Below are 26027 nucleotides of genomic sequence, written 5' to 3'. Positions count from 1 at the left end.
TTTTTAACTAAAATAAAATCATATAGGTTACCTAGTTTTGTATTTAATGTACAGCACATTTTATTATACATTGCAACATTTTAAAATAAAATATTGACAATTGCTTGTTTTGCTTCCGGACTTTTTTGTTTTAACACAAATGTTCTATATTTTCTTATATTCCCATTTAAAGAAATTTAGTTTTAAATATTTCTTTTAAAAGTTTTCCTGAAGGCAAGGATATGAGATGTTTTGGGACGATGAATCAGAAATGACAACGATACTAGTGAGAGAAGTACCGACACCAAAGATAATTTGTAATATTTATTTTTTAAATTTTAATAAACTTATGTATATGGGAACCAGCAAATTAAAGGATATCAGGATATTTATGACAATATGTTGATATTCAGGCGATAAAAACGGTCTTTTATGTACGTCTGTCTAGCTGTCACAGTGGCTTTGGAGGTTTTTAAGTTATTGGGAATAAGAGGGCCTTCATCCAACTCCAGGGTTCATTGTCACAGAATGGTTGTCTCTAGTTACTATCAGCGAATCTCACATATATAGGGTGGCTGATCTGTGTTTCAACCACATTCAGGTTATTATCATTTCTTGTCTATTCTATAGAAGTAAAATTTTCTATAGAAATAAAATTTTGACAATTTTAATAAAAAGTTGACAAAATTTTCTATAGAAACAAAATTTTACAAAATTTTCTATATAAATAAAATTTTGAGAAATATTTGTATAGAAATAAAATTTTGCGAAAATTTTCTACAGAAATAAAAATTTCACAAAAATTTTTATAGAAATAACATTTTGATAAATGTTTCTACAGAAATAACATTTTGTAAAAAGTTTCTACAGAAATAAAATTTTGACAGAATTTTTTTTTATAGAAATAAAATTTTGACAAAATTTTCTATACAAATATAATTTTGACAAAATTTTCTATAAAAATAAAATTTTGACAAAATTTTCTATAGAAGTACAATTTTCTATAGAAATAAAATGTTGACTATTTTAATAAAAAGTTGACAAAATTTTCTATAAAAATAAAATTTTACAAAATTTTCTATAGAAATAAAATTTTGAGAAAAATTTCTATAGAAATAAAATTTTGCGAAAATTTTCTATAGAAATACAAATTTGACAAAATTTTCTATAGAAATAACATTTTGATAAAAGTTTCTACAGAGATAAAATTTTGACAGAATTTTTTTTATAGAAATAAAATTTTGACACAATTTTTTATACAAATGAAATTTTTACAAAATTTTCTATAAAAAAAAAATTTTGACAGAATTTTTTTATAGAAATAAAATTTTGACAGAATTTTTTTATAGAAATAAAATTTTGACAAATTTTTTTATATAAATAAAATTTTTACAAAACTTTCTATAGAAATAAAATTTTGTCAAAATTTTCTATAGAAGTAAAATTTTCTATAGAAATAAAATTTTGACAATTTTAATAAAAATTTGACAAAATTTTCTATAGAAATAAAATTTTGACAAAATTTTCTATAGAAATAAATTTTTTACAAAATTTGCTATAGAAATAACATTTTGATAATAGTTTCTACAGATATAAAATTTTGACAGAATTTTTTTTTATAGCAATAAAATGTTGACAAAATTTTCTCTACAAATACAATTTTGACAAAATTTTCTATAGAAATAAAATTATGACAAAATTTTCTATAGAAATAAAATTTTGAGAAAAAAAGTTGACAAAATTTTTATAGAAATAAAATTTTACAAAATTTTCTATATGAATAAAATTTTACAAAATTTTCTATATGAATAAAATTTTACAAAATTTTCTATATCAATAAAATTTTGAGAAAAATGTCTATAGAAATACAAATTTGACAAAATTTTCTATAGAAATAACATTTTGAATAAAGTTTCTACAGAAATAACATTTTGACAGAATTTTTTTATAGAAATAAAATTTTGACAAAATTTTCTATACAAAGAAAATTTTGACAAAATTTTCTATACAAGTAAAATTCTGACAAAATTTTCTATAAAAAAAAAATAAAATTTTGACTGAATTTTATTATAGAAATAGAATTTTGACAAAATTGTATATACAAATTAAATTTTGACAAAATTTTCTATAGAAATAAAATTTTGACAAAATTGTCTATAGAAGTAAAATTTTCTATAGAAATAAAATTTTGACAATTTTAATAAAAAGTTGACAAAATTTTCTATAGAAATAAAATTTTACAAAATTTTCTATAGAAATGAAATTTTGAGAAAAATTTGTATAGAAATAAAATTTTGCGAAAATTTTCTATAGAAATAAAAATTTCACAAAATTTTTTATAGAGATAAAAATTTGACAAAATTTTCTATAGAAATAAAATTTTGACAAAATTTTCTATAGAAATAAAATTTTTACAAAATTTTCTATTGAAATAACATTTTGATAAAAGTTTCTACAGATATAAAATTTTGACAGAATTTTTTTTATAGAAATAAAATGTTGACAAAATTTTCTATACAAATACAATTTTGACAAAATTTTCTATAGAAATAAAATTATGACAAAATTTTCTATAGAAGTAAAATTTTCTATAGAAATAAAATTTTGAGAAAAACAGTTGACAAAATTTTTATAGAAATAAAATTTTACAAAATTTTCTATATGAATAAAATTTTACAAAATTTTCTATATGAATAAAATTTTGAGAAAAATGTCTATAGAAATACAAATATGACAAAATTTTCTATAGAAATAACATTTTGAATAAAGTTTCTACAGAAATAACATTTTGACAGAATTTTTTTAAAGAAATAAAATTTTGACAAAATTTTCTATACAAATAAAATTTTGACAAAATTTTCTATAAAAAAAAAATAAAATTTTGACAGAATTTTATTATAGAAATAGAATTTTGACAAAATTGTATATACAAATAAAATTTTTACAAAATTTTCTATAGAAATAAAATTTTGACAAAATTGTCTATAGAAGTAAAATTTTCTATAGAAATAAAATTTTGACAATTTTAATAAAAAGTTGACAAAATTTTCTATAGAAATAAAATTTTACAAAATTTTCTATATAAATGAAATTTTGAGAAAAATTTGTATAGAAATAAAATTTTGCGAAAATTTTCTATAGAAATAAAAATTTGACAAAATTTTCTATAGAAATAAAAATTTCACAAAATTTTCTATAGAAATAAAATTTTGACAAAATGTTCTATAGAAATAACATTTTGATATAGAAATAACATTTTGAGTTTGTACAGAAATAAAATTTTGACAGAATTTTTTTATAGAAATAAAATTTTGACAAAATTTTCTATACAAATAAAATTTTTACAAAAGTTTCTATAGAAATAAAATTTTGACAACATTTTCTATAGAAGTAATATTTTCTATAGAAATAAAATTTTGACAATTTTAGTAAAAAGTTGACAAAATTTTCTATAGAAATAAAATTTTACAAAATTTTCTATAGAAATAAAATTTTACAAAATTTTCTATAGAAATAAAATTTTACAAAATTTTCTATAGAAATAAAATTTTAAGAAAAATTTCTATAGAAATAAAATTTTGCGAAAATTTTCTATAGAAATAAAAATTTGACAAAATTTTCTATAGAAATAAAAATTTGACAAAATTTTCTATAGAAATAAAATTTTGACAAAATTTCTATAGAAATAAAATTTTTACAAAATTTTCTATAGAAATAGCATTTTGATAAAAGTTTCTACAGAAATAATATTTTGACAGAATTTTGTTTATAGAATATAAGTTTTGACAAAATTTTCTATAGAAATAAAATTATGACAAAAGTTTCTATAGAAATAAAAATTTGACAAAATTTTCTATAGAAATAAAAATTTGACAAAATTTTTTATAGAAATAAAATTTTGAGAACATTTTCTATATAAATAAAATTTTGAGAAAATTTTCTATAAATTTTCTATTTTTTATAGAAATAAAATTTTGAGAATATTTTCTATGGAAATAAAATTTTGACAAAATTTCCTATAAAAATAAAAATTTGACTTAATTTTGTAAAGAAATAAAATTTTAAGAAAATTTTCCATAGAATTAAAATTTTGGCAAAATTTGCTATAAAAATAAAAATTTGACATCATTTTATATAGAAACAAAGTTTTGAAAAATAAAATTATAGAAATAAAATTTTGCCAAATATTCTATAGGGATAAAATTTGGACAAAACATTTGATTAAAAACTTCAAAATAATTTTTTTTTTAAATTTGGTAAAATTTTTTCCAAATTTTGCTAGATTATTATTGGCATGAGTGGCAACCGTGCATAGAACACGGTCATTGGGGTCGTGAGCCCCCGTATAAACTGACGTGCTATTTCGACTTCTTCAAGGCCTTGAGGTTGTTCTTTTGTCCGATTTGTTTGATCTTATTGTTTCTGAGGCTGCTTTTTTCATACATTTTTCATGCACGATATTTATAACTGATATACACGCAGAGAAAGAATATGATCACCTCAAACACGTTTCAAGAGCAAAATGTTATTTTTGTATGGTGACCATGTAACATGTTTGTCACTAAAATGTTGTTTTCTCGGCAAATATAACCTGCTTGCCGAAATCAGATACATGATTTCCGAGAAAATAACATGGTTGCGAAAACCATGTTACATGGTCACCACCCAAACATAACATTTTGCTCTTAAAATATGTTTGATCATATTCCTTCTCTGGGTGTACTCTGCTACCTTTCATTTCCGGACATTTTGATCAACTTCCTACCGCCCCCACCCACTCCACCAGGCCGTAACGCGGCAGCTTTGCTTTATTGTCCAATGGTTTCCAATTTTATTTCAATTTAGTTATGTTCGTTCGGTGTCGTTGTCAGACTTGTCAATCATTACTACAGCCGCGTTTCACTGTTGTTTTGTTTTTTTGATCCACCATTTCTATTTTGATATGATTCTGTTTTACAATTTTATGTGGAATTTAAAATTGTATTCGTTACTGTAACTGACAGCAGACATTCACTCGTACCCAAACATCCCAAAAAAAAGAAACAAAACATTGTGACAGTTTATTTTTATTTGTTTTAGAATGACATGTAATAGCTTTTCATTTGATTTGCTGTTTTTTTTTTCTTTTGTTTAAGTGGACAAAGTGAAATGTTCTAGGAATAACAACAAAAAGTGAAAAAATTGCACTTTGTTGTCCAGGACAGAATCCTATAAACCCTAGGGTGTCACATTCCCTTTTCCATGAAATTAAACTGGGTAGACTCTACAATGAGCAGTAAATATTCGTCTAACGCATCCCTATTACGGTTGCCACTGTTGGTAGATTTCTACCAAAAATTTCAAATTTTTTACTGTTTGATAGAGTGGAAGAATTATTGATGTTTTGGCAATACAAAAATTTCGACAAAATTTTCTACAGAAATAAAATTTTGACAAAATTTTCTATAGAATTAAAATGTTGACAAATATTTTTATAGAAGAAAAATTGTCATAGAAATATAAAAAAATTGTCAAAATTTTCTATAGAAATAATTACATTTTCTATAGAAGTACAATTTTGACAAAATTTTCTATAGAAATAAAATTTTGACAAAATTTTCTATAGAAATAAAATGTTGACAAATATTTTTATAGAAGGAAAATTGTCATAGAAATAGAAAAAAAAATTGTCAAATTTTTTATAGAAATAAAAATGTGACAAAATTTTCTATAGAAATACAATTTTGACACAATTTTCTATAATACTCAACTTTGATTTGAATATATGATGTAAATTTATGAATTTTTTATTTCTGTTTCAATATTATCTTAAATTTTAATTCAATTCGGTGAAAGGCAACTCCCTTAATTCACTTACATTCGACAGCCAATTTCTCAAACGACAAAAAACAACGTCATTTCTATTTTTTTGTTTAACAATCCAAACACACAGTGTTTTCTTATTTTCAAATTGGAGGGAATAAAATGCACGCATATGTACAACATCGTTTGGTTTTTTCTTAATTTATTTTTTTTTTATTTTTTTACTACCAAAACCCATTTTGAATAACTTCCATTCATAGCAAATTTGCCTCTTGGGTTAATGTTGAGGAACAACAACAAGAAGAGGAACCGGAAGCCATGATCGTAGAGAGAAATAAAAAAAAAACAACAAATGGAGAAATACAACTTTCGTTTGGTCACATCAACGAACTTACAGAATAACAACAATGCAGCTATCCACACACAAGCCCTAGGATATTGAGGCAAGCCTGGCTTCCGAAAACAATGCAGAAATGTTGAAACACAACACACATACCAAAACTCACAGAAAAAAATTGTACTCACACAGCCACTCACATAGACGTAGGGCATCCAATCTATGGATGTATGGTATCTGTGTAAGAATATGAAGTTGAGAGCTTTAGGCAAAACCAAGCCAGTTGCAAATTTTCATGTCGACGCCATTTATTGGTACTGCAGAAGAAGCACCAGGCTACAGTATTGCAACAATTTCGCGTGTTTATGTGTGTGTGTGTGTGAGCATGGCATACACTCCCTTTCACTAATATCGAAAAGTTTATAGTACTCGGTTTAGCTTTTTTTTTGTTTTCTTTCTCTGCAGTATCGTAATATTCATTTGGCGGTGGTAACACATGGCAGCACAGTTGCATAAATAAAATGTGTGGGATAACAACTGTCATGGAGGCAAAACAGAGGGTGGTGGAGAATATGCATCATCAATGGCTAACGTGGCCCTTGTGGTGTATTCATGTGTGTTTGTGAGAGTGTATGGGTGTGTTTTTCTTGAATATGGATATACGACAAAAGTAATTTATTTACTATGTGACCAAAGTAAACTGTAGATGCTTGTTGAAAGAATTAAACATTTTGCGTACTATGCGGATCAAAGATTGAAATGGGCAAATCCATAAGAATGACTGGCAAGGAATAACAACCCTTCTCAGAATAAATCTGGGAGGCAGTGTTGCCGGTATTTTTTTCAATAGACAATTTTGTTAAAAATGTTTTTTCTACAGAAACTATTGTGAAAATTTCATTTTTATAGAAAATATTGTGAACATTTTATTTCTATAGAAAATTTTGTCAAAATTTTATTTCTATAGAAAATTTTGTCAAAATTTTATTTCTATAGAAAATTTTGACAAAATTTTATTTCTATAGAAAATGTTGCCAAAATTTTACTTCTATAGAAAATTTTGTTAAAATTTTATTTTTATAGAAAATTTTGTCAAAATTTTATATCTTTAGAAAAGTTTCTGAAAATTTTATTTCCATAAAACATTTTCTGAAATTTTTATTTCTATAGAAAATTTTCTGAAAGCTTTATTTCTATTGAAAATATTCTGAAAATTTTATTTCTATAGAAAATTTTCTGAAGATTTCATTTTTATAGAAAATTTTGTCAAAATTTTATATCTTTAGAAAAGTTTCTGAAAATTTTATTTCTATGGAAAATTTTATTTCCATAAACAATTTTTTGAAATTCCATAGAAAATTTTCTGACAATTTTATTTCTATAGAAAATATTTTGAAAATATTATTTCTACAGAAAATTTTGTCAAAATTTTATTTCCATAGAAAAATTTTCAAATTTTTATTTCTATCGAAAATTTTTGCAAAATTTTATTTTTATAGAAAATTTTCTGAAGATTTTATCGCTAAAAATTTTATTTCTATAGAAAATTTTGTCAAATTTTATTACTATAGAAAATGTTGCCAAAATTTCATTTCTATAGAAAATGTTGCCAAAATTTTATTTCTATAGAAAATTTTCTGAAAACTTTATTTCTATTGAAAATATTCTGAAAATTTTATTTCTATAGAAAATTTGCTGAAAATTTTATTTTTATAGAAAATTTTGCCAAAATTGTATATCTTTTATTTTTTATATCTTTCTTTCTGAAAATTTTATTTCTATAGAAAACTTTATTTCCATAAAACATTTTCTGAAATTTTTATTTCTATAGAAAATTTTCTGAAAACTTTATTTCTATTGAAAATATTCTGAAAATTTTATTTCTACAGAAAATTTTCTGAAAATTTCATTTTTATAGAAATATTTGTCAAAATTTTATATCTTTAGAAAAGTTTCTGAAAATTTTATTTCTATAGAAAATTTTATTTCCATAAACAATTTTTTTTAAATTCTATAGAAAATTTTCTGAAAATTGTATTTATATAGGAAATATTCTGAAAATATTATTTCTACAGAAAATTTTGTCAAAATTTTATTTCCATAGAAAATTTTTCAAATTTTAATTTCTATAGAAAATGTTTGCAAAATTTTATTTCTATAGAAAATGTTCTGAAGATTTTATCGCTATACAACATTTTCTGAAAATTTTATTTCTATAGAAAATTTTTGAAAATGTTATTTGTCTTGAAAATTTTGTAAAATTTTATTTCTATAAAAATTGTTGTGAAGAGTTTAGTTCTACAGAATTTTTTTTTTAACATTTTATTTTATAGAAAATTTTGTCAAAATTTTATTTCTATAAAATTTTGCAAAAATTTTATTTCTCTAGAAAATTTGCAAAAATTTTGTTTCTATAGAAAATTTTGCCAAAATTTTATTTTTATAAAAAATTTTCTGAAAATTTTAGTTCTTTGGAAATTTTCTGAAAATTTTATTTCTTTGCACATTTTTCTGAAAATTGTATTTCTATATAAAATTTCTGAAACTATTATTTCTATAGAAAGTTTTTTCAAAATGTTATTTCTATAGATAATTTTGTCAAAATTTTACTTCTATTAAACATTTTCCGAAAATTTTATTTCTATAGAAAATATTCTGAAAATTTTATTTCTATAGAAAATATTCTGAAAAAGGTATTTCTACAGAAAATTTTAATTCCATAAAAACGTTTTCAAATTTTAATGTCTATAGAAAATTACGTAAAGATTTTACTTCTATACAAAATTTTCTTAAAATATTATTGCTATAAAAACTTTTCTGAAAATTTTAATTCTATAGTATAATATAGAGTAACAAATAATATATGTATTGAAAATTTTGTCAAAATTTTATTTCTATAAAAATTTTTGTGAAAACTTTATTTCTATAGAAAATATACTGAAATTTTATTTCTATAGAAAATATTCTGGAAATGTTATTTCAACAGAAAATTTTGTAAAAATTTTAATTCCATTAAAAAGTTTTCAAATTTTCTATAAAAATTTTGTTTCTTGTTCTATAAAAATTTTGTAAAGATTTTACTTCTATACAAAATTTTCTTAAAATATTATTGCTATACAAACTTTTCTAAAAATTTTATTTCTATAGAAAATTTTCTGAAAATGTTATTTGTATTGAAAATTTTGTCAAAATTTTATTTCTATAAAAATTTTTGTGAAAAGTTTATTTCTATAGAAAATATTCTGAAATTTTATTTCTATAGAAAATATTCTGAAAATGTTATTTCTACATAAAATTTTGTAAAAATTTTATTTCCATAGAAAAGTTTTCAAATTTTAATTTCTATAGAAAATTTTGTAAAGATTTTACTTCTATACAAATTTTTCTTAAAATATTATTGCTATACAACATTTTTTGAAAATTTTATTCCTATAGAACATTTTTGAAAATGTTATTTGTATTGAAAATTTTGTCAAAATTTTATTTCTATAAAAATTTTTGTGAAGAGTTTAGTTCTATAGAATTTTTTTTTTTAAATTTTACTTTTATAGAAAATTTTGTCAAAATTTTATTTTTATAGAAAATTTTGCAAAAATTTTATTTCTCTAGAAAATTTTGCGAAAATTTTGTTTCTGTAGAAAATTTTGTCAAAATTTTATTTTTATAAAAAATTTTAATTCTTTGGAAATTTTCTGAAAATTTTATTTCTTTGGAAATTTTCAGAAAATTTTATTCCTTTGGAAATTTTTTTGAAAATTGAATTTCTATAAAAATTCCTAAAACGTTAATTTCTATAGAAAGTTTTTTCAAAATTTTATTTCTATAGATAATTTTGTCAAAATTTTATTTCTATTGAACATTTTCTGAAAATTTTATTTCTATAGAAAATATTCTGAAAATTTTATTTCTATAGAAAATATTCTGAAAATGTTATTTCTACAGAAAATTTGTTGTTGACATTTTATTTCCATAGCAAAGTTTTCAAATTTTAATTTCTATAGAAAATTTTGTAAAGATTTTACTTCTATACAAAAGTTTCTTAAAATATTATTGCTATACAAACTTTTCTGAAAATTTTATTTCTATAGAAAATTTTGTCAAGATTTTATTTCTATAAAAAGTTTTTTGAAAAGTTTATTTCTATAGAAAATTTCTGAAACTTTTATTTCTATAGAAAATATTCTGAAAATTGAATTCTGAATACTGAATTATTTCTTCGGAAATTTTTCTGAAAATTGTATTTCTATAGAAAATTTCTGAAACTTTTATTTCTATAGAAAGTTTTGTCAAAATTTTATTTCTATAGAAAATTTTGTCAGCAGTTTATTTCTAGAGAACATTTTCTGAAAATTTTATTTCTATAGAAAAATTTCTAAAAGTTTTATTTCTGTAGAAAGTTTTTTGAAAATTTTATTTCTATATAAATGATTGCCAAATTTTTGGAATAAGTAGTAAAATTTGGCGGTAGATAAATATGAAAATATCAATCTTCATCATTTCTATATATTAACGGGATATATTGTCCAAATCAGTGATGAACACTAATGAGAGGCTTTATTTAGGTTTGAGTCTTCACTAAATAATTTCACAATTGTAGAAAAATGTCTTAGCCAAGTTGAGTAAAATTAAAAAAAATGTATTCGCTTCTAGTCCAAATGGTAAAAAGAGCACAATTTCATTTTGCTAAATCTGGTATATTATAGTGAACCTATAATAAACCATATTGAAAAAATTCCAACAAAATTTCCAAATTTATGGAAATTTTCCACCATGTCTTCAACTCAAAAATTTCGACCCCATTCACGAAAACATATCCCCTATTTGGGGAAAAATTCCAAATACTGGCAACACTCGTGCGAGGGATAAAAGCCATTACAAACTTCTTCTTTATAAGTGTCCAAAAATCCTATATAGTTTTCATTAAGCAATCGGCCACTTTCACCAGAGATGGGGAATAAACACTAGAGGTCTGCACAATTCCATTTGTAAATGCAGAGTACACGTGTACTTGCTACATGAGTACATCTATTTGAGAGATTCGCAAAACAATTGGTACACATTTTGATGAACACCAAAAGCCACGAGTAACTTCTTGTTGCGACTCTGATGACTTCACTACCAACAAACACATATTCCTCTTTCTCTCTTATTGAAGTGTACTCAGAGTGATCACGTCGAGTATGTTGCGAGAACAAAACTTCATAGAGTACTACATGTACCACATGCAGTTTCAGAAATACAAAAAAACAGTTAGTCTCCATAATATATGTTTTGGTTTGTTATAAAGAGGGGCAAACGTTAAGGTAAGTGTGTGACATACATAAATATATGAAATATGTGATATACATACATATCTATGATTAATAATAATGGAAAGTTTTGCTTCGCACATACTGAGAAATACTTGTGGTACCACGTGAAGTGAAGAGAATCCATGTTGTACTTTTTCTCAAGTACTTACATTTTTATTGTTCCTTTTTTTCGGAATACATATTGTTTCGGATAAGTACTTGGTGGTATTTGACAAGCAAGTGTTCTCTTCACTTCACTACTTGCGCTCTGAGAGAAAGACAGAGTATGTACTATATTCGACAGCGAATTGCATACATGCAGTGAAAAGTTATTCGATGCAGACCTCTAATAAACACCCTTAGGCTCAAAAAAAAAAGAAGAAAAAAAAAACGAACTCATCTTTGCTGTATGCTTCCTTCCATTCCAAACTAACAATCAATACCAATCACATGAAATTTCAGAAGAAAAAAATTTTAAATCGAAAAATTCCAATAAAATTGTTTGCTGATATTCATTTTTGAGATGCAATCCTCAGGGTTTATTTTGTTTTATCATTCTCTACTACTAGCATTTTAATTGGTTCATATCTGTGTGAGGATAAAAAAACACCCATTTTTCTTCTATGTGGATATATAGCTTATAGCGAAGGACACAAAAAATGTTTGCTTCCAATATTCACAAGAAAATTTACGTTATTACAAAACTACGCCAAGTAGAAATTCCTATTATGAGGTGCAAGGTAAGACTGCTTTGTAATTCGGTAACCTACTACTTTTTACTAGTAAACTAGCAATACTTTTTTTTTAAAGTTACCATAATATTGCAAATAGTAAGATTTTGATTATTGGAAATGATAAAAGTATAATAATTATTTAATTTTTGAGAAAATTTTATTTCTATAGAAATAAAATTTTGAGAAAATTTTCTATAGAAATAAAATTTTGAGAAAATTTTCTATAGAAATAAAATTTTGAGAACATTTTCTATAGAAATAAAATTTTGAGAAAATTTTCTATCGAAATTAAATTTTGACAAAATTTTCTATAGAGATAAAATTTTGACAAAATTATCTATAGAAATAAAATTTTGAGAAAATTTTCTATAGAATTTATATTTTGACAAAATTTTCTAAAGAAATAAAATTTTGACCAAATTTTCTATGAAAAGAAAATTTTATGAAAATTTTCTATAGAAATAAAATTTTGAAAACATTTTCTATAGAAATAAACCTTTGAGAACATTTTTTATAGAAATAACATTTTGTAAACATTTTCTAAAAAAATAAAATGTTGACAAAATTTTCTATAGAAGGTTAGGTTAGGTTAGGTGGCAGCCCGATGTATCGGCTCACTTAGACTATTCAGTCCATTGTGATACCACATTGGTGAACTTCTCTCTTATCACTGAGTGCTGCCCGATTCCTTGTTAAGCTCAATGACAAGGGACCTCCTTTTTATAGCCGAGTCCGAACGGCGTTCCACATTGCAGTGAAACCACTTAGAGAAGCTTTGAAACCCTCAGAAATGTCACCAGCATTACTGAGGTGGGATAATCCACCGCTGAAAAACTTTTTGGTGTTCGGTCGAAGCAGGAATCGAACCCATGACCTTGTGTATGCAAGGCGGGCATGCTAACCATTGCACCACGGTGGCTCCCAAATTTTCTATAAAAAATAAAATTTTCTGAAAATTTTCTATAAAAATAAAATTTTGAGAAAATTTTCTAAAGAGATAAAATTTTGGGAACATTTTCTATAGAAATAAAATTATTTATTTATTTTATTTATTGTTTATTTTAATCATACAGTAAATGTATGATAAAAAAGAAAAGGGAAAAGTAGCATTGGCTGCTAAGGCCATCAGCTATACAAATAAAATTTTGAGAACATTTTCTATAGAAATAAAAATTATTGTGATAGATTTCTGTAAAAATAAAATTTTGACAAAATTTTATATAGAAATGCAATTTTCTATAAAAATAAAATTGTGACAAAATTGTATATAGAAATACAATTTTGACAAAATCTTCTAAAGAATTAAATTTTGACAAAATTTTCTATACAATTAAATGCTCACGAAATTCTCTATAGAAATAAAATTTAGACAAAAATCTATAGAAATAAAATTTTGACAAGAAATTCTACAGAAATAAAATTTTGAGAAAATTTTCTATAGAAATAAAATTTTGAGAAAATTTTCTATAGAAATAAAATTTTGAGAAAATTTTCTATAGAAATAAAATTTTGAGAAATTTTTCTATAGAAATAAAATTTTGAGAAAATTTTCTATAGAAATAAAATTTTGAGAAAATTTTCTATAGAATTTATATTTTGACAAAATTTTCTAAAGAAATAAAATTTTGACCAAATTTTCTCTGAAAAGAAAATTTTATGAAAATTTTCTATAGAAATAAAATTTTGAAAACATTTTCTATAGAAATAAACTTTTGAGAAAATTTTTTATAGAAATAACATTTTGTTAACATTTTCTAAAAAAATAAAATTTTGACAAAATTTTCTATAGAAGGTTAGGTTAGGTTAGGTGGCAGCCCGATGTATCGGCTCACTTAGACTATTCAGTCCATTGTGATACCACATTGGTGAACTTCTCTCTTATCACTGAGTGCTGCCCGATTCCTTGTTAAGCTCAATGACAAGGGACCTCCTTTTTATAGCCGAGTCCGAACGGCGTTCCACATTGCAGTGAAACCACTTAGAGAAGCATTGAAACCCTCAGAAATGTCACCATCATTACTGAGGTGGGATAATCCACCGCTGAAAAACTTCTTGGTGTTCGGTCGAAGCAGGAATCGAACCCACGACCTTGTGTATGCAAGGCGGGCATGCTAACCATTGCACCACGGGGGCTCCCAAATTTTCTATAGAAATAAAATTTTCTGAAAATTTTCTATAAAAATAAAATTTTGAGAAAATTTTCTAAAGAGATAAAATTTTGGGAACATTTTCTATAGAAATAAAATTTTAAGAACATTTTCAATAGAAATAAAAATTATTGTGTTAGATTTCTGTAAAAATAAAATTTTGACAAAATTTTATTAGAAATACAATTTTCTATAAAAATAAAATTGTGACAAAATTGTATATAGAAATACAATTTTGGCAAAATCTTCTAAAGAATTAAATTTTGACAAAATTTTCTATACAATTAAACTCTATAGAAATAAATTTTGACAAAAAATTCTATAGAAATAAAATTTTGAAAAAATTTTCTATAGAAATAAAATTTTGAGAAAATTTTGAGGAAATTTTCTATAGAAATTATATTTTGACAAAATTTTCTAAAGAAATAAAATTTTGACCAATATTTCTATAAAAAGAAAATTTTGTGAAATTTTTCTATAGAAATAAAATGTTGACAAAATTTTCTATAGAAATAAAATTTTGAGAACATTTTCTATGGAAATAAAATTTTGGCAAAATTTTCTATAGAAATAAAATTTTGGCAAAATTGTCTATAGAAATAAAATTTTGAATCTTTAAAATATTTGAAATTCGAGTGGCACAATTGTCGAAAATAGGAAGGATCATAATAAAGGGTGATTCTTTTGAGGTTAGGATTTTCATGCATTAGTATTTGACAGATCACGTGGGATTTCAGACATGGTGTCAAAGAGAAAGATGCTCAGTATGCTTTGACATTTCATCATGAATAGACTTACTAACGAGCAACGCTTGCAAATCATTGAATTTTATTACCAAAATCAGTGTTCGGTTCGAAATGTGTTTCGCGCTTTACGTCCGATTTATGGTCTACATAATCGACCAAGTGAGCAAACAATTAATGCGATTGTGACCAAGTTTCGCACTCAGTTTACTTTATTGGACATTAAACCGACCACACGAATGCGTACAGTGCGTACAGAAGAGAATATTGCGTCTGTTTCTGAGAGTGTTGCTGAAGACCGTGAAATGTCGATTCGTCGCCGTTCGCAGCAATTGGGTTTGTGTTATTCGACCACATGGAAGATTTTACGCAAAGATCTTGGTGTAAAACCGTATCAAATACAGCTCGTGCAAGAACTGAAGCCGAACGATCTGCCACAACGTCGAATTTTCAGTGAATGGGCCCTAGAAAAGTTGGCAGAAAATCCGCTTTTTTATCGACAAATTTTGTTCAGCGATGAGGCTCATTTCTGGTTGAATGGCTACGTAAATAAGCAAAATTGCCGCATTTGGAGTGAAGAGCAACCAGAAGCCGTTCAAGAACTGCCCATGCATCCCGAAAAATGCACTGTTTGGTGTGGTTTGTACGCTGGTGGAATCATTGGACCGTATTTTTTCAAAGATGCTGTTGGACGCAACGTTACGGTGAATGGCGATCGCTATCGTTCGATGCTAACAAACTTTTTGTTGCCAAAAATGGAAGAACTGAACTTGGTTGACATGTGGTTTCAATAAGATGGCGCTACATGCCACACAGCTCGCGATTCTATGGCCATTTTGAGGGAAAACTTCGGAGAACAATTCATCTCAAGAAATGGACCGGTAAGTTGGCCACCAAGATCATGCGATTTGACGCCTTTAGACTATTTTTTGTGGGGCTACGTCAAGTCTAAAGTCTACAGAAATAAGCCAGCAACTATTCCAGCTTTGGAAGACAACATTTCCGAAGAAATTCGGGCTATTCCGGCCGAAATGCTCGAAAAAGTTGCCCAAAATTGGACTTTCCGAATGGACCACCTAAGACGCAGCCGCGGTCAACATTTAAATGAAATTATCTTCAAAAAGTAAATGTCATGGACCAATCTAACGTTTCAAATAAAGAACCGATGAGATTTTGCAAATTTTATGCGTTTTTTTTTTTAAAAAAAGTTATCAAGCTCTTAACAAATCACCCTTTATATCCCAACAAAAAAAATTGGAAATTCTTCCAAAGGTACAACCTTAAAAACATTTCCAGAAGTTGCACTCCCAATGATGTTCTTTATTTGAACTACCCAGGAAGTTCTTTTAATTCAATTTTTTATAACTTGGGTTTTTCATACTTTTAATATTTAATTTTAATTTTTTTTCCAATAGGTAAAAAACAGAGTAAGAATTCATAAAATGTTAAAAATCATGTAAATTTTGTCGAAAAAAATGCTAAATCCAATCTGAAAAAAATTTTGAAAATATTTGAGGTCAAACGTTTCCGAAAAGCGTTAGAATCCATTAAAAATTTTAAAAATTATTTATTTGAAAAAGTATATTTTTTTAATTTTCATCCAAAACATTGAATTCGGTTCACACCTAAAGAAGTGATGTAAATTCAATGCAACGACTGTTGAAATGGAGGACTTCCGTCCTATGACAAGCCCATGTTAAATTCATCGTTTCTGCGTCAATTTTGCACCACTTCCGGATCCAAAAAGAACATTTTCTTTACTTTTTTGGCGACTTTTTTTTGCTGGGATATAATATTGCAAATGCTGAAATAATAATAAAATATTTCATTCAAAAAATATTGCTCAGGATCGGTTCCAGAGCCGATATAGCCATGTCCTTTTGTCTGTGAACACATTTTTGTAATTAAAGTCGAGATCGCAATTTTAGTCCAATCGACTTGAAATTTGGCACAAAATTTTTGTTTTGGGTCAAAATAGAACACTATTGAATTTGGATCGTTTCCGACTTATATATATCTCCCATATATATCTTTCGCCCGAAATGCACTTATATGGCATCAGAAGACAGAGTTTTATTTTATAATATTTCAGTTCAGAATTTCCTAAAACTTGTAGATTTTAATTTTGACTCTTTTTGCAATTTCGAGCTTCAATATTTTCCTTGAAAAATGAAAAACAAAAAAAAAACTAATTATGCCTAAGGGTATGGTCACACTAGGCAAATATTTTTACCAAATGAGTGTCAAACTTTTTATCAGGAGCACTTTTGATATCATTGTCTACCATTTTGGGAAAATACTCTTAGCTCATATCCAATATGAGCTAAAACCCGTTTGCTGGTCTGGCTTTGGCGACGAATTCTTTTTCGATTTCTGTCAAATATTTGCCCAGTGTGACCGTACCGAACCGTAATAAATTTTTTTGAATTTCTCGAAAAATAATAATATAGGTTAGCTAAAAATTTCTTTAAAAATCCTAAATTTTTTTTTCTAAAATTTTGACAAATTTTTTTTTATCGAAATAAAATTTTGACAAAATTTTCTTTACAAATAAAATGTCGACAAAATTTTCTATAGAAATAAAATTTTGAAAAAAATTTCTATAAAAATAAAATTTTGAGAAAATTTTCTATAAAAAGAAAATTTTGTGAAAATTTTCTATAGAAATAAAATGTTGACAAAATTTTCTTTCGCCCGAAATGCACTTATATGGCATCAGAAGCCAGAGTTTTAACCTGAAATATTTTGCTTGAAATTTTGCACAAGGAGTAAAATTTTATTGAATTTCCCATATTTATGTTTTTCCGAATTAGGCTAATATAGCCAAAATACTCTCATTTTCCATCGGGCCTTTTTCATACACACAAAATAGGAGACAATGAAACGACTTTATTTTTATTTTTGTCCATTATGCTTTTATTTCCGATTTCCCCAAATATGGGAAAATTTCCGTTACTTCCATAAATTTTAGTACATGTTAGAAAAATGTACTAAAAAAGGGGAAATTTCTATATACAAATGAAGCATAAAGATTAACTTAATTCGCATTTCCCACAAAATAGTTCAGAATTTCCTAAAGCTTGTAGATTTTAATTTTGACTCTTTTGCAATTTCGAGCTTCAATATTTTCCTTGAAAAATGAAAAACAACAAAAAAAAAAAACTAATTATGCCTAAGGGTATGGTCACACTAGGCAAATATTTTTACCAAATGAGTGTCAAACTTTTTATCAGGAGCACTTTTGATATCATTGTCTACCATTTTGGGAAAATACTCTAATCGGAAAATACTCTTAGCTCATATCCAATATGAGATAAAAACCGTTTGCTGGTTTGACTGTGGCGACGAATTCTCTTTCGATTTCTGTCAAATATTTGCCCAGTGTGACCGTACCGAACCGTAATAAATTTTTTTGAATTTCTCGAAAAATAGTAATATAGGTTAGCTAAAAATTTCTTTAAAAATCCTACATTTTCTTTCCTGGCAGATTCACCTTTTTGAGTGTAGGTTTCTTAAAAAATCACTTCAATGAGTCACTTATTTGCTTAGTATATTTCGCAAATTGCAACGGATACTTGTAGAGTAATTTGACAAAAATCGTAACAACCATTTAAAAATGATTATGAACACTTCGAAACCAATCAGGATAAAAAATCTCTATTATGATCATCCAATCTTTCGAGTTAAAAAAAAAAAAAACAAAACACAATAAAAATTTAAATTTAAATTAAAATCGACAGTGTATTTACGGTAAAAAAATTTACATTTTTTGATGATTCTGTAAATTAATTAATTAAATATTAATTTAATTAATTAAAATAAATCAAATTCATTAACCGATCTACGGTTACTAATTATAAAAAACAGAGTTATGATTATCAAACTAAATAGAAGCGTATACATGCGAAGATCTATGGTGAATATATTCGAACCATAACACCACACCATCTACATAGTCACCACTATCTTACGCTTAAATTTAGGGCACATATGTTGAGGCTGTTATCAATTCACATAATACTTTTCAAACCCTGTAACCCATGTGCCGTAGTTAAATGCCTATTCAGGAGGGAATAATGTACAAAAGTCTCTGGACAATAAGGACATTTGTTAATGCCTATTCGTTCGGTTGAATTTTTCGTTTCGATGGTTTCATGCAATTCACTGAGAAATGTGTCCCACTCATGAGAGCTTTCCGTTTGTTTCTTGGTACGGTGAACACGCATTAAATGCGTATGAAATTTAGATCGGGTATCGTGTCTACGGCCACAGCAATAAACGAAAAATGGCAGATTTCGATGTTGTGAAGAAAAATGTTTGCGGAGAAGAGTGAAACTTGCAAATTGTCGGCAACAAATGACACATTCCAGATATGGCTGAAATTTTGATATTTCCTCATCAAGCTGCCTAGGTGATCGGCGATTTTTTGCCAAAGGCGATATTGTTCTATTGGATGATTCATTGATGTTTGAATTGGAGTCAGGGCAAGCTATGGGATTATTGGAATTTCCCATGGAAATATTTGAAGGCATGAGATGATCATTAAAAGGGAAATCAATGGGATCGTTTTGAGCAGGAGGAGCAATATTTTGATTATTAGTTTTTTCCTGCTGCCCATCATTGAAAGTATCCTCCGAGCCATAGGCAGTAGGAATATCCACAGTAATATCGTAACAAGTATTTCCTTTATCCTCTTCTCCATGTGAAGAAATATTCCCAATATCACAAGTTGTGGTAGGGTTCATTGTTGCTATTTCCTTTGGGTTATCGTTCTCACTAAATTCTCCACCTGTAAAAATACCCACAGGATCATCATATTCATCAGCACTCATATCTGTTGTATCCGAATTTAAAAGTTTCATTTTCAATTGCTGAAGAGGCAAGGAATCATCGTCATCATCATCCTCATCATCATCTCTGCTACATTGTAAAGAATTTGGAGTAATGAAAACACCAGTATCAACTCCATAATCTGTGGGAAAATTATCCACATTTTCCATTTGAGAAATATCGCCCGAGTTATGGTCAACATAGGAACTATCAAGTGCCCAATTGGTCATAGCATTATCATCATTTAATAGCATTCCCTTACATACACCATCGGAATACAAACTTGGAGCTTGGGGCTCCATAGAGTTCTTACAAAATCGTTCTGTAGCTATGCTTTTTTGAAAATTTTCCTGGGCACAGAGAACAGCATTCTGATAGCTATAGAAATCGGATATATGATTCCAACAATTAAAGCATATAGCCACAAACGATATCACTTGAGTGGGTTCCAAAATCTAAAAATTAAAGTCTATCATTAGCATCGAATGGACAACTAAGAAGTAGCCTTACCTTGGAGGAAAAATATTTCTCAACGATATAAGAAATTTCCATATTGCAGTTCCCATTTTCATCGTAAACTTGTTTATAGCCATTACTCGGGGTAAGGCACAATCGGCAAAGTATAGCTGGATTATATAACGAAGTCATCTCGGCTATATATAAAAAAGGGTCTAATAAATAAAAAATACGGGATAATAAATAAGGAAGATAGGAGGATATTAAAAACAGGAGACTTTTTAAAACAAGGCTTTATTCGGTTATAGGGACTTGATAATACACTCTACCCATAAAGAAAATTCAATAAAAAAAAATTAGCAAAAAACAATGTTCTTCATTTATATAATGAAATTCTTTCTTTAATACAATGAAAGTGTTCCTAAATACCTCTAAATTTTGAATTTCCGTCAAATCGGATAAAAATTGCGGTGTCTCGAAGTCAAATCTAGAGATTGACATCTATATGTGGGGAATACCAAAATCAATCGATACGCCCCATATTCGGCTTACTTATGTGTGGAAATATCTCCATATTTTGAATTTCAGGTAAATCGGATACAAATTGCAGTGTCTTGAAGCCCAAGAAGTCAAATCAGGTGCTGTAAGGGGATATACCAAAGCGTGAACCGATACATGCCATATTCGGCACACGTATTTGTGAACCCAAGATACCTTTGAATTTCAGGCAAATCGGATGTCTAGACGCTCAAGAAGTCAAATCGGGAGAAAGGCCTATATGGAGGCTAAACTAAACCTTGGACCGATACACACTATATTCCGCACACCTTTTTACGGACCCAAAATACTTCTAGATTCTAGAAGCTCAAGAAGTCAAATCAGGAGATAGGGCTGTGAGGGGGCATACCTATTTTTATACAAATCGAGAGAAAGGCATATATGGAGGCTAAACTAAACCTTGGACCGATACACACTATATTCCGCACACCTTTTTATGGACCCAAAATACTTCTAGATTCTAGAAGCTCAAGAAGTCAAATCAGGAGATCGGACTGTAAGGGGTATACCTATTTTTATACCCTCCACCATAAGATGGGGGTATATTAACTTTGTCATTCCGTTTGTAACACATTGAAATATTGCTCTAAGACCCCATAAAGTATATATATTCTGGGTCGTGGTGAAATTCTGAGTCGATCTGTCTGTCCATCCGTCCGTCCCTCCGTCTGTTGAAATCACGCTAACTTCCGAACGAAACAAGCTTGAAACTTGGCACTAGTAGTTGCTATTGATGTAGGTCGGATGGTATTGCAAATGGGCCATATCGGTCGACTTTTACGTATCGCCCCCATATAAACGGACCCCCAAATTTGGCTTGCGGGGACTCTAAGAGAAGCAAATTTCATCCGATCTGGCTGAAATTTGGTACATGGTGTCAGCATATGATCTCTAACAACAATGCCAAAATTGGTACACATCGGTCCATAAGTATATATAGCCCCCATATAAACCGACCCCCGATTTGGCTTGCGGACCCTCTAAGAGAAGCAAATTTCATCCGATCCGGCTGAAATTTGGTACACGGTGTAAGTATATGGTCTCTAACAACTATGCAAAAATTGGTCCACATCGGTTAATAATTATATATAGCCCCCCGATTTGGCTTGCGGACCCTCTAAGAGAAGCACATTTCATCCGATCCGGCTGAAATTTGGTACACGGTGTAAGTATATGGTCTCTAACAACTATGCAAAAATTGGTCCACATCGGTTAATAATTATATATAGCCCCCATATAAACCGATCCCCCGATTTGGCTTGCGGACCCTCTAAGAGAAGCAAATTTCATCCGATCCGGCTGAAATTTGGTGCACGGTGTAAGTATATGGTCTCTAACAACTATGCAAAAATTGCTCCACATCGGTTAATAATTATATATAGCCCCCATATAAACCGATCCCCCGATTTGGCTTGCAGAGCCTCTAAGATAAGTAAATTTCATCCGATCCGTCTGAAATTTGGTACATAGTGTTAGTATATGGTATCTAATGACCATGCAAAAAATGGTATGTAGCGGTCCATAATTATATAGCCCCCATATAAACCGATTACCAGATTTGATCTCCGGACCCTCATGGAAGACCAAAATTCATCTGATTCAGTTGAAATTTGGTACGTGGTTTTAATATAGGCCATATATAATTATATAGCCCCCATATAAACCGATCCCCAGATTTGACCTCCGGATCTCCTTGGAAGAGCAAAATTCATCCGATTCGGTTGAAATTTGGTACGTGATGTTAGTATATGTTATCCAACAACCATGCAGGAATTGGTTCATATCAGTCCATAATTATATATATATATATATATATATATATATATATATATATATATATATATATATATATATATATATATATATATATATATATATATATATATATATATATATATATATATATATATATATATATATATATATATATATATATATATATATATATATATATATATAGCCCTCATATAAACCGATCTCCAGATTTTACCTCCGGTGCCTTTTGGAGAAGCAAAATTCATCCGATCTGGTTGAAATTTGGTACGTGGTGGTAGTATATGATATTTAACAGCCATGCCAAAAGTGGTCCATATCAGTCCATAATCATATATAGCCCCCATATAAACCGATCCCGAGATTTGGTTTTGGAGCCTCTTGGAGGAGCAAATTTCATCCGAGTCAGTTGAAATTTGGTACATTGTGCTAGTATATGGCCGTTAACAACCATTCCTCAGATAAATCGATCCCCAATCACAAAAATTGGTCTACATCAAGTTCATAATTGTATATAGTTCCATATAAGCGACCCCCATATTTCAATTCTGCCTCTCTATCACGTATGGACTAACTCACAATTTAGAAAACGATGTTAAGAAGTTTTAAGATACCACAACCCAAGTAATTCGATTGTGGATGAGAGTATTTCGTAGAAGTTTCTACGCAATCCATGGTGGAGGGTACATAAGATTCGGCCTGGCCGATTATTTATATAATTTATATTATATAAATAATCGTTTACAGAATGCGTTATTACCATTCAGTATCATTTGAATCGAGAGAGAAACATACGACTGAAGTCAGAAGACAACCTTGAATTGTTTAAAAACTTGAAAAAAAAATTTAAAAAATTCAATGCTCACAAATTCATTAATAATATCATAAAACAATGATAAGCACTATAACGCTGTCAGCTAAACGATACTGGCATTTGCAGAGAATTATTCATATATTCGTAGATACTAACGACACAAGAAATTTTACAGAAGCAACTTAAAATTTGTGAAAGTAAACGTTTTCTAAACACAGAGGAGCAATTCAATATCGTTTTCCACACAAAGCAAAATAAATCTAATCATTATGTTGAAAATCTTACTTTTAGAGACACTAAAAATATAAAATGCCTAGATTGGTGATTTTTCGAATCCTGGGAAAAAATTATATGGCAAATGGCATCCCTATTGAGTAACAAAAAAGTTCAGCTAATATCACCAACGGGTTATAAACACAGAAGAGCAATTCAATATAGTTTTCCACACAAAGCAAAATAAATCTAATCATTATGTTGCGAGTTTTACTTTTCGAGACACTAAAAATATAAAATCCCTAGATTGGAGATTTTTCGCATCCTGAGAAAAAATTATATGGCAAATGGCATCCCTATTGAGTAACAAAAAAAGTCCAGCTAATATCACCAACGGGTTATAAAAACAGAAGAGCAATTCAATATAGTTTTCCACACAAAACAAAATAAATCTAATCATTACGTTGAAAATCTTACTTTTAGAGACACTAAAAATATAAAATGCCTAGATTGGTGATTTTTCGAATCCTGGGAAAAAATTATATGGCAAATGGCATCCCTATTGAGTAACAAAAAAGTTCAGCTAATATCACGAACGGGTCAACGGGTTATAAATACAGCAGAGCTATTCAATATCGCTTTTCACTCAAATCAAAATAAATCTAATCAGTCCAGCTAATATCACCAACGGGTTATAAACATAGAAGAGCTATTCAATATCGTTTTCCACACAAAGCAAAATAAATCTAATCATTATGTTGTGAATTTTACTTTTCGAGACACTAAAACTATAAAATCCCTAGATTGGGGATTTTTCGAATCCTGGGAAAAAAATATATGGCAAATGGCATCCCTATTGAGTAACAAAAAAGTCCAGCTAATATCACGAACGGGTTATAAACACAGAAGAGCTATTCAATATCGTTTTTCACTCAAAGCAAAATAAATCTAATCATTATGTTGAAAATCTTACTTTTCGAGACACTAAAATTTTAAAATCCCCAGATTGGAGATTTTTCGAATTCTGGGAACAAATTATATGGCAAATGACATCCCTATTGAGTAACAAAAAAGTCCAGCTAATATCACCAACGGGTTATAAACACAGAAGAGCAATTCAATATAGTTTTCCACACAAAGCAAAATAAATCTAATCATTATGTTGCGAGTTTTACTTTTCGAGACACTAAAAATATAAAATCCCTAGATTGGAGATTTTTCGAATCCTGAGAAAAAATTATATGGCAAATGACATCCCTATTGAGAAATAAAACAAAAAAAAAGTCCAGCTAAAATCACGCAGAATTTGCTTTCCAATCACTTCTTCACTTTTGTAATCACTTTTTGAGTGCTTTTTGTAATCGCTTTTGTAAAATGGCTAAGGATTTCACACTCACATATTATAACACAAATATAATGTAGTAAAGAAAAATATTTTGAAATCATAAAAGTCCACGACTACCCTTATGTTCACCGTCATATACTAAATAACACTGCAGTTACAACAACAATTATTGTTCCATAAATTGTCCAAATGTCCCAAACAAACATATTTGATCTTATAAATATCTTACCTCTACATAATCTTTAATAAAATAATATAAATATATAAAAAATAATATAAATAAATATGCATTTATATCTTACCACTTTGATATGAAACACACCACACGCTTAAAACTATTTTAATTAAATTTACCTCACACCAGAAGTATATGCAGTTGGTGGATTAATGTGCACAACTGATCTGTTTTACATGACAATAAAAAAAAAGCCAGCAAAATATCCTACTAATGCTTTTAAAATGAACCGTTACTTCTCTGAATACTTTCCCACTCAAATGTTTGAGTGTTTTTCTCGCTTGCTTCACAACAAAGCACTCCAAATTGGATGATCTATGAAATGCTGTAATGTTAAGCTAGTGGGTCAGTGTTGCCATAACTCTCTTAGAAATAATGCTAAGGATGTAAGAGTTAAAGCGGGAAAAAACTTTCTGAATATACGGTAATAGTACAATTGATGTACATGACGATGTTAGTATCCCGAATAATACGTATATGTATTGGAGAGTTACATCAAAATTTTAAGCACTGTGCCTGATAATTTGCTTATGTCAGAAAACTCGTTAAAAACAAATCTTGTATTTGGTGATACATCCAAATATGAAAAAATTTGGCTGTACATATACTGCATATGACAACTGTACTGAAATGTTAACATCAATTTAATTTTAAAATTATTATTGTAAAAGTAACACTGATAAATCTGAGCGGTATTTGAGACAATATTTTGAAAATCAGTGATGCCAATTCTGCTATTTTTTCAACATTTAAAATATCGATTACTGAAC

General features: G+C 27.6%; 1 protein-coding gene across 2 annotated transcripts; it reads right to left on the bottom strand.

Annotated features, from left to right (window-relative positions):
• Positions 1-18748: 18748 nt before the first annotated feature.
• Positions 18749-25452, bottom strand: LOC142237812 (uncharacterized). Of its 2 annotated transcripts, none has more exons than XM_075309242.1 (3): positions 25325-25452; positions 20374-20534; positions 18749-20318 (listed from the first exon to the last, which is right to left on the bottom strand). In XM_075309242.1, exons 2-3 carry the CDS (start codon positions 20509-20511, stop codon positions 19044-19046), a joined length of 1413 nt encoding a protein of 470 aa, XP_075165357.1. In that variant the 5' UTR covers positions 20512-20534; positions 25325-25452; the 3' UTR covers positions 18749-19043. The 2 variants fall into 2 exon arrangements, with proteins under 2 accessions (XP_075165357.1, XP_075165364.1); XM_075309249.1 differs by having other exon boundaries at positions 20374-20516; positions 25325-25450.
• Positions 25453-26027: the final 575 nt, after the last annotated feature.

This window comes from Haematobia irritans, chromosome 1, assembly GCF_050003625.1.
Source record: "Haematobia irritans isolate KBUSLIRL chromosome 1, ASM5000362v1, whole genome shotgun sequence".
In the NCBI taxonomy this organism is placed as follows: Eukaryota; Metazoa; Arthropoda; class Insecta; order Diptera; family Muscidae; genus Haematobia; species Haematobia irritans.
The sequence above is the reverse complement of the archived record's forward strand: the minus strand, read 5'-3'. Positions and strand labels throughout refer to the sequence as shown.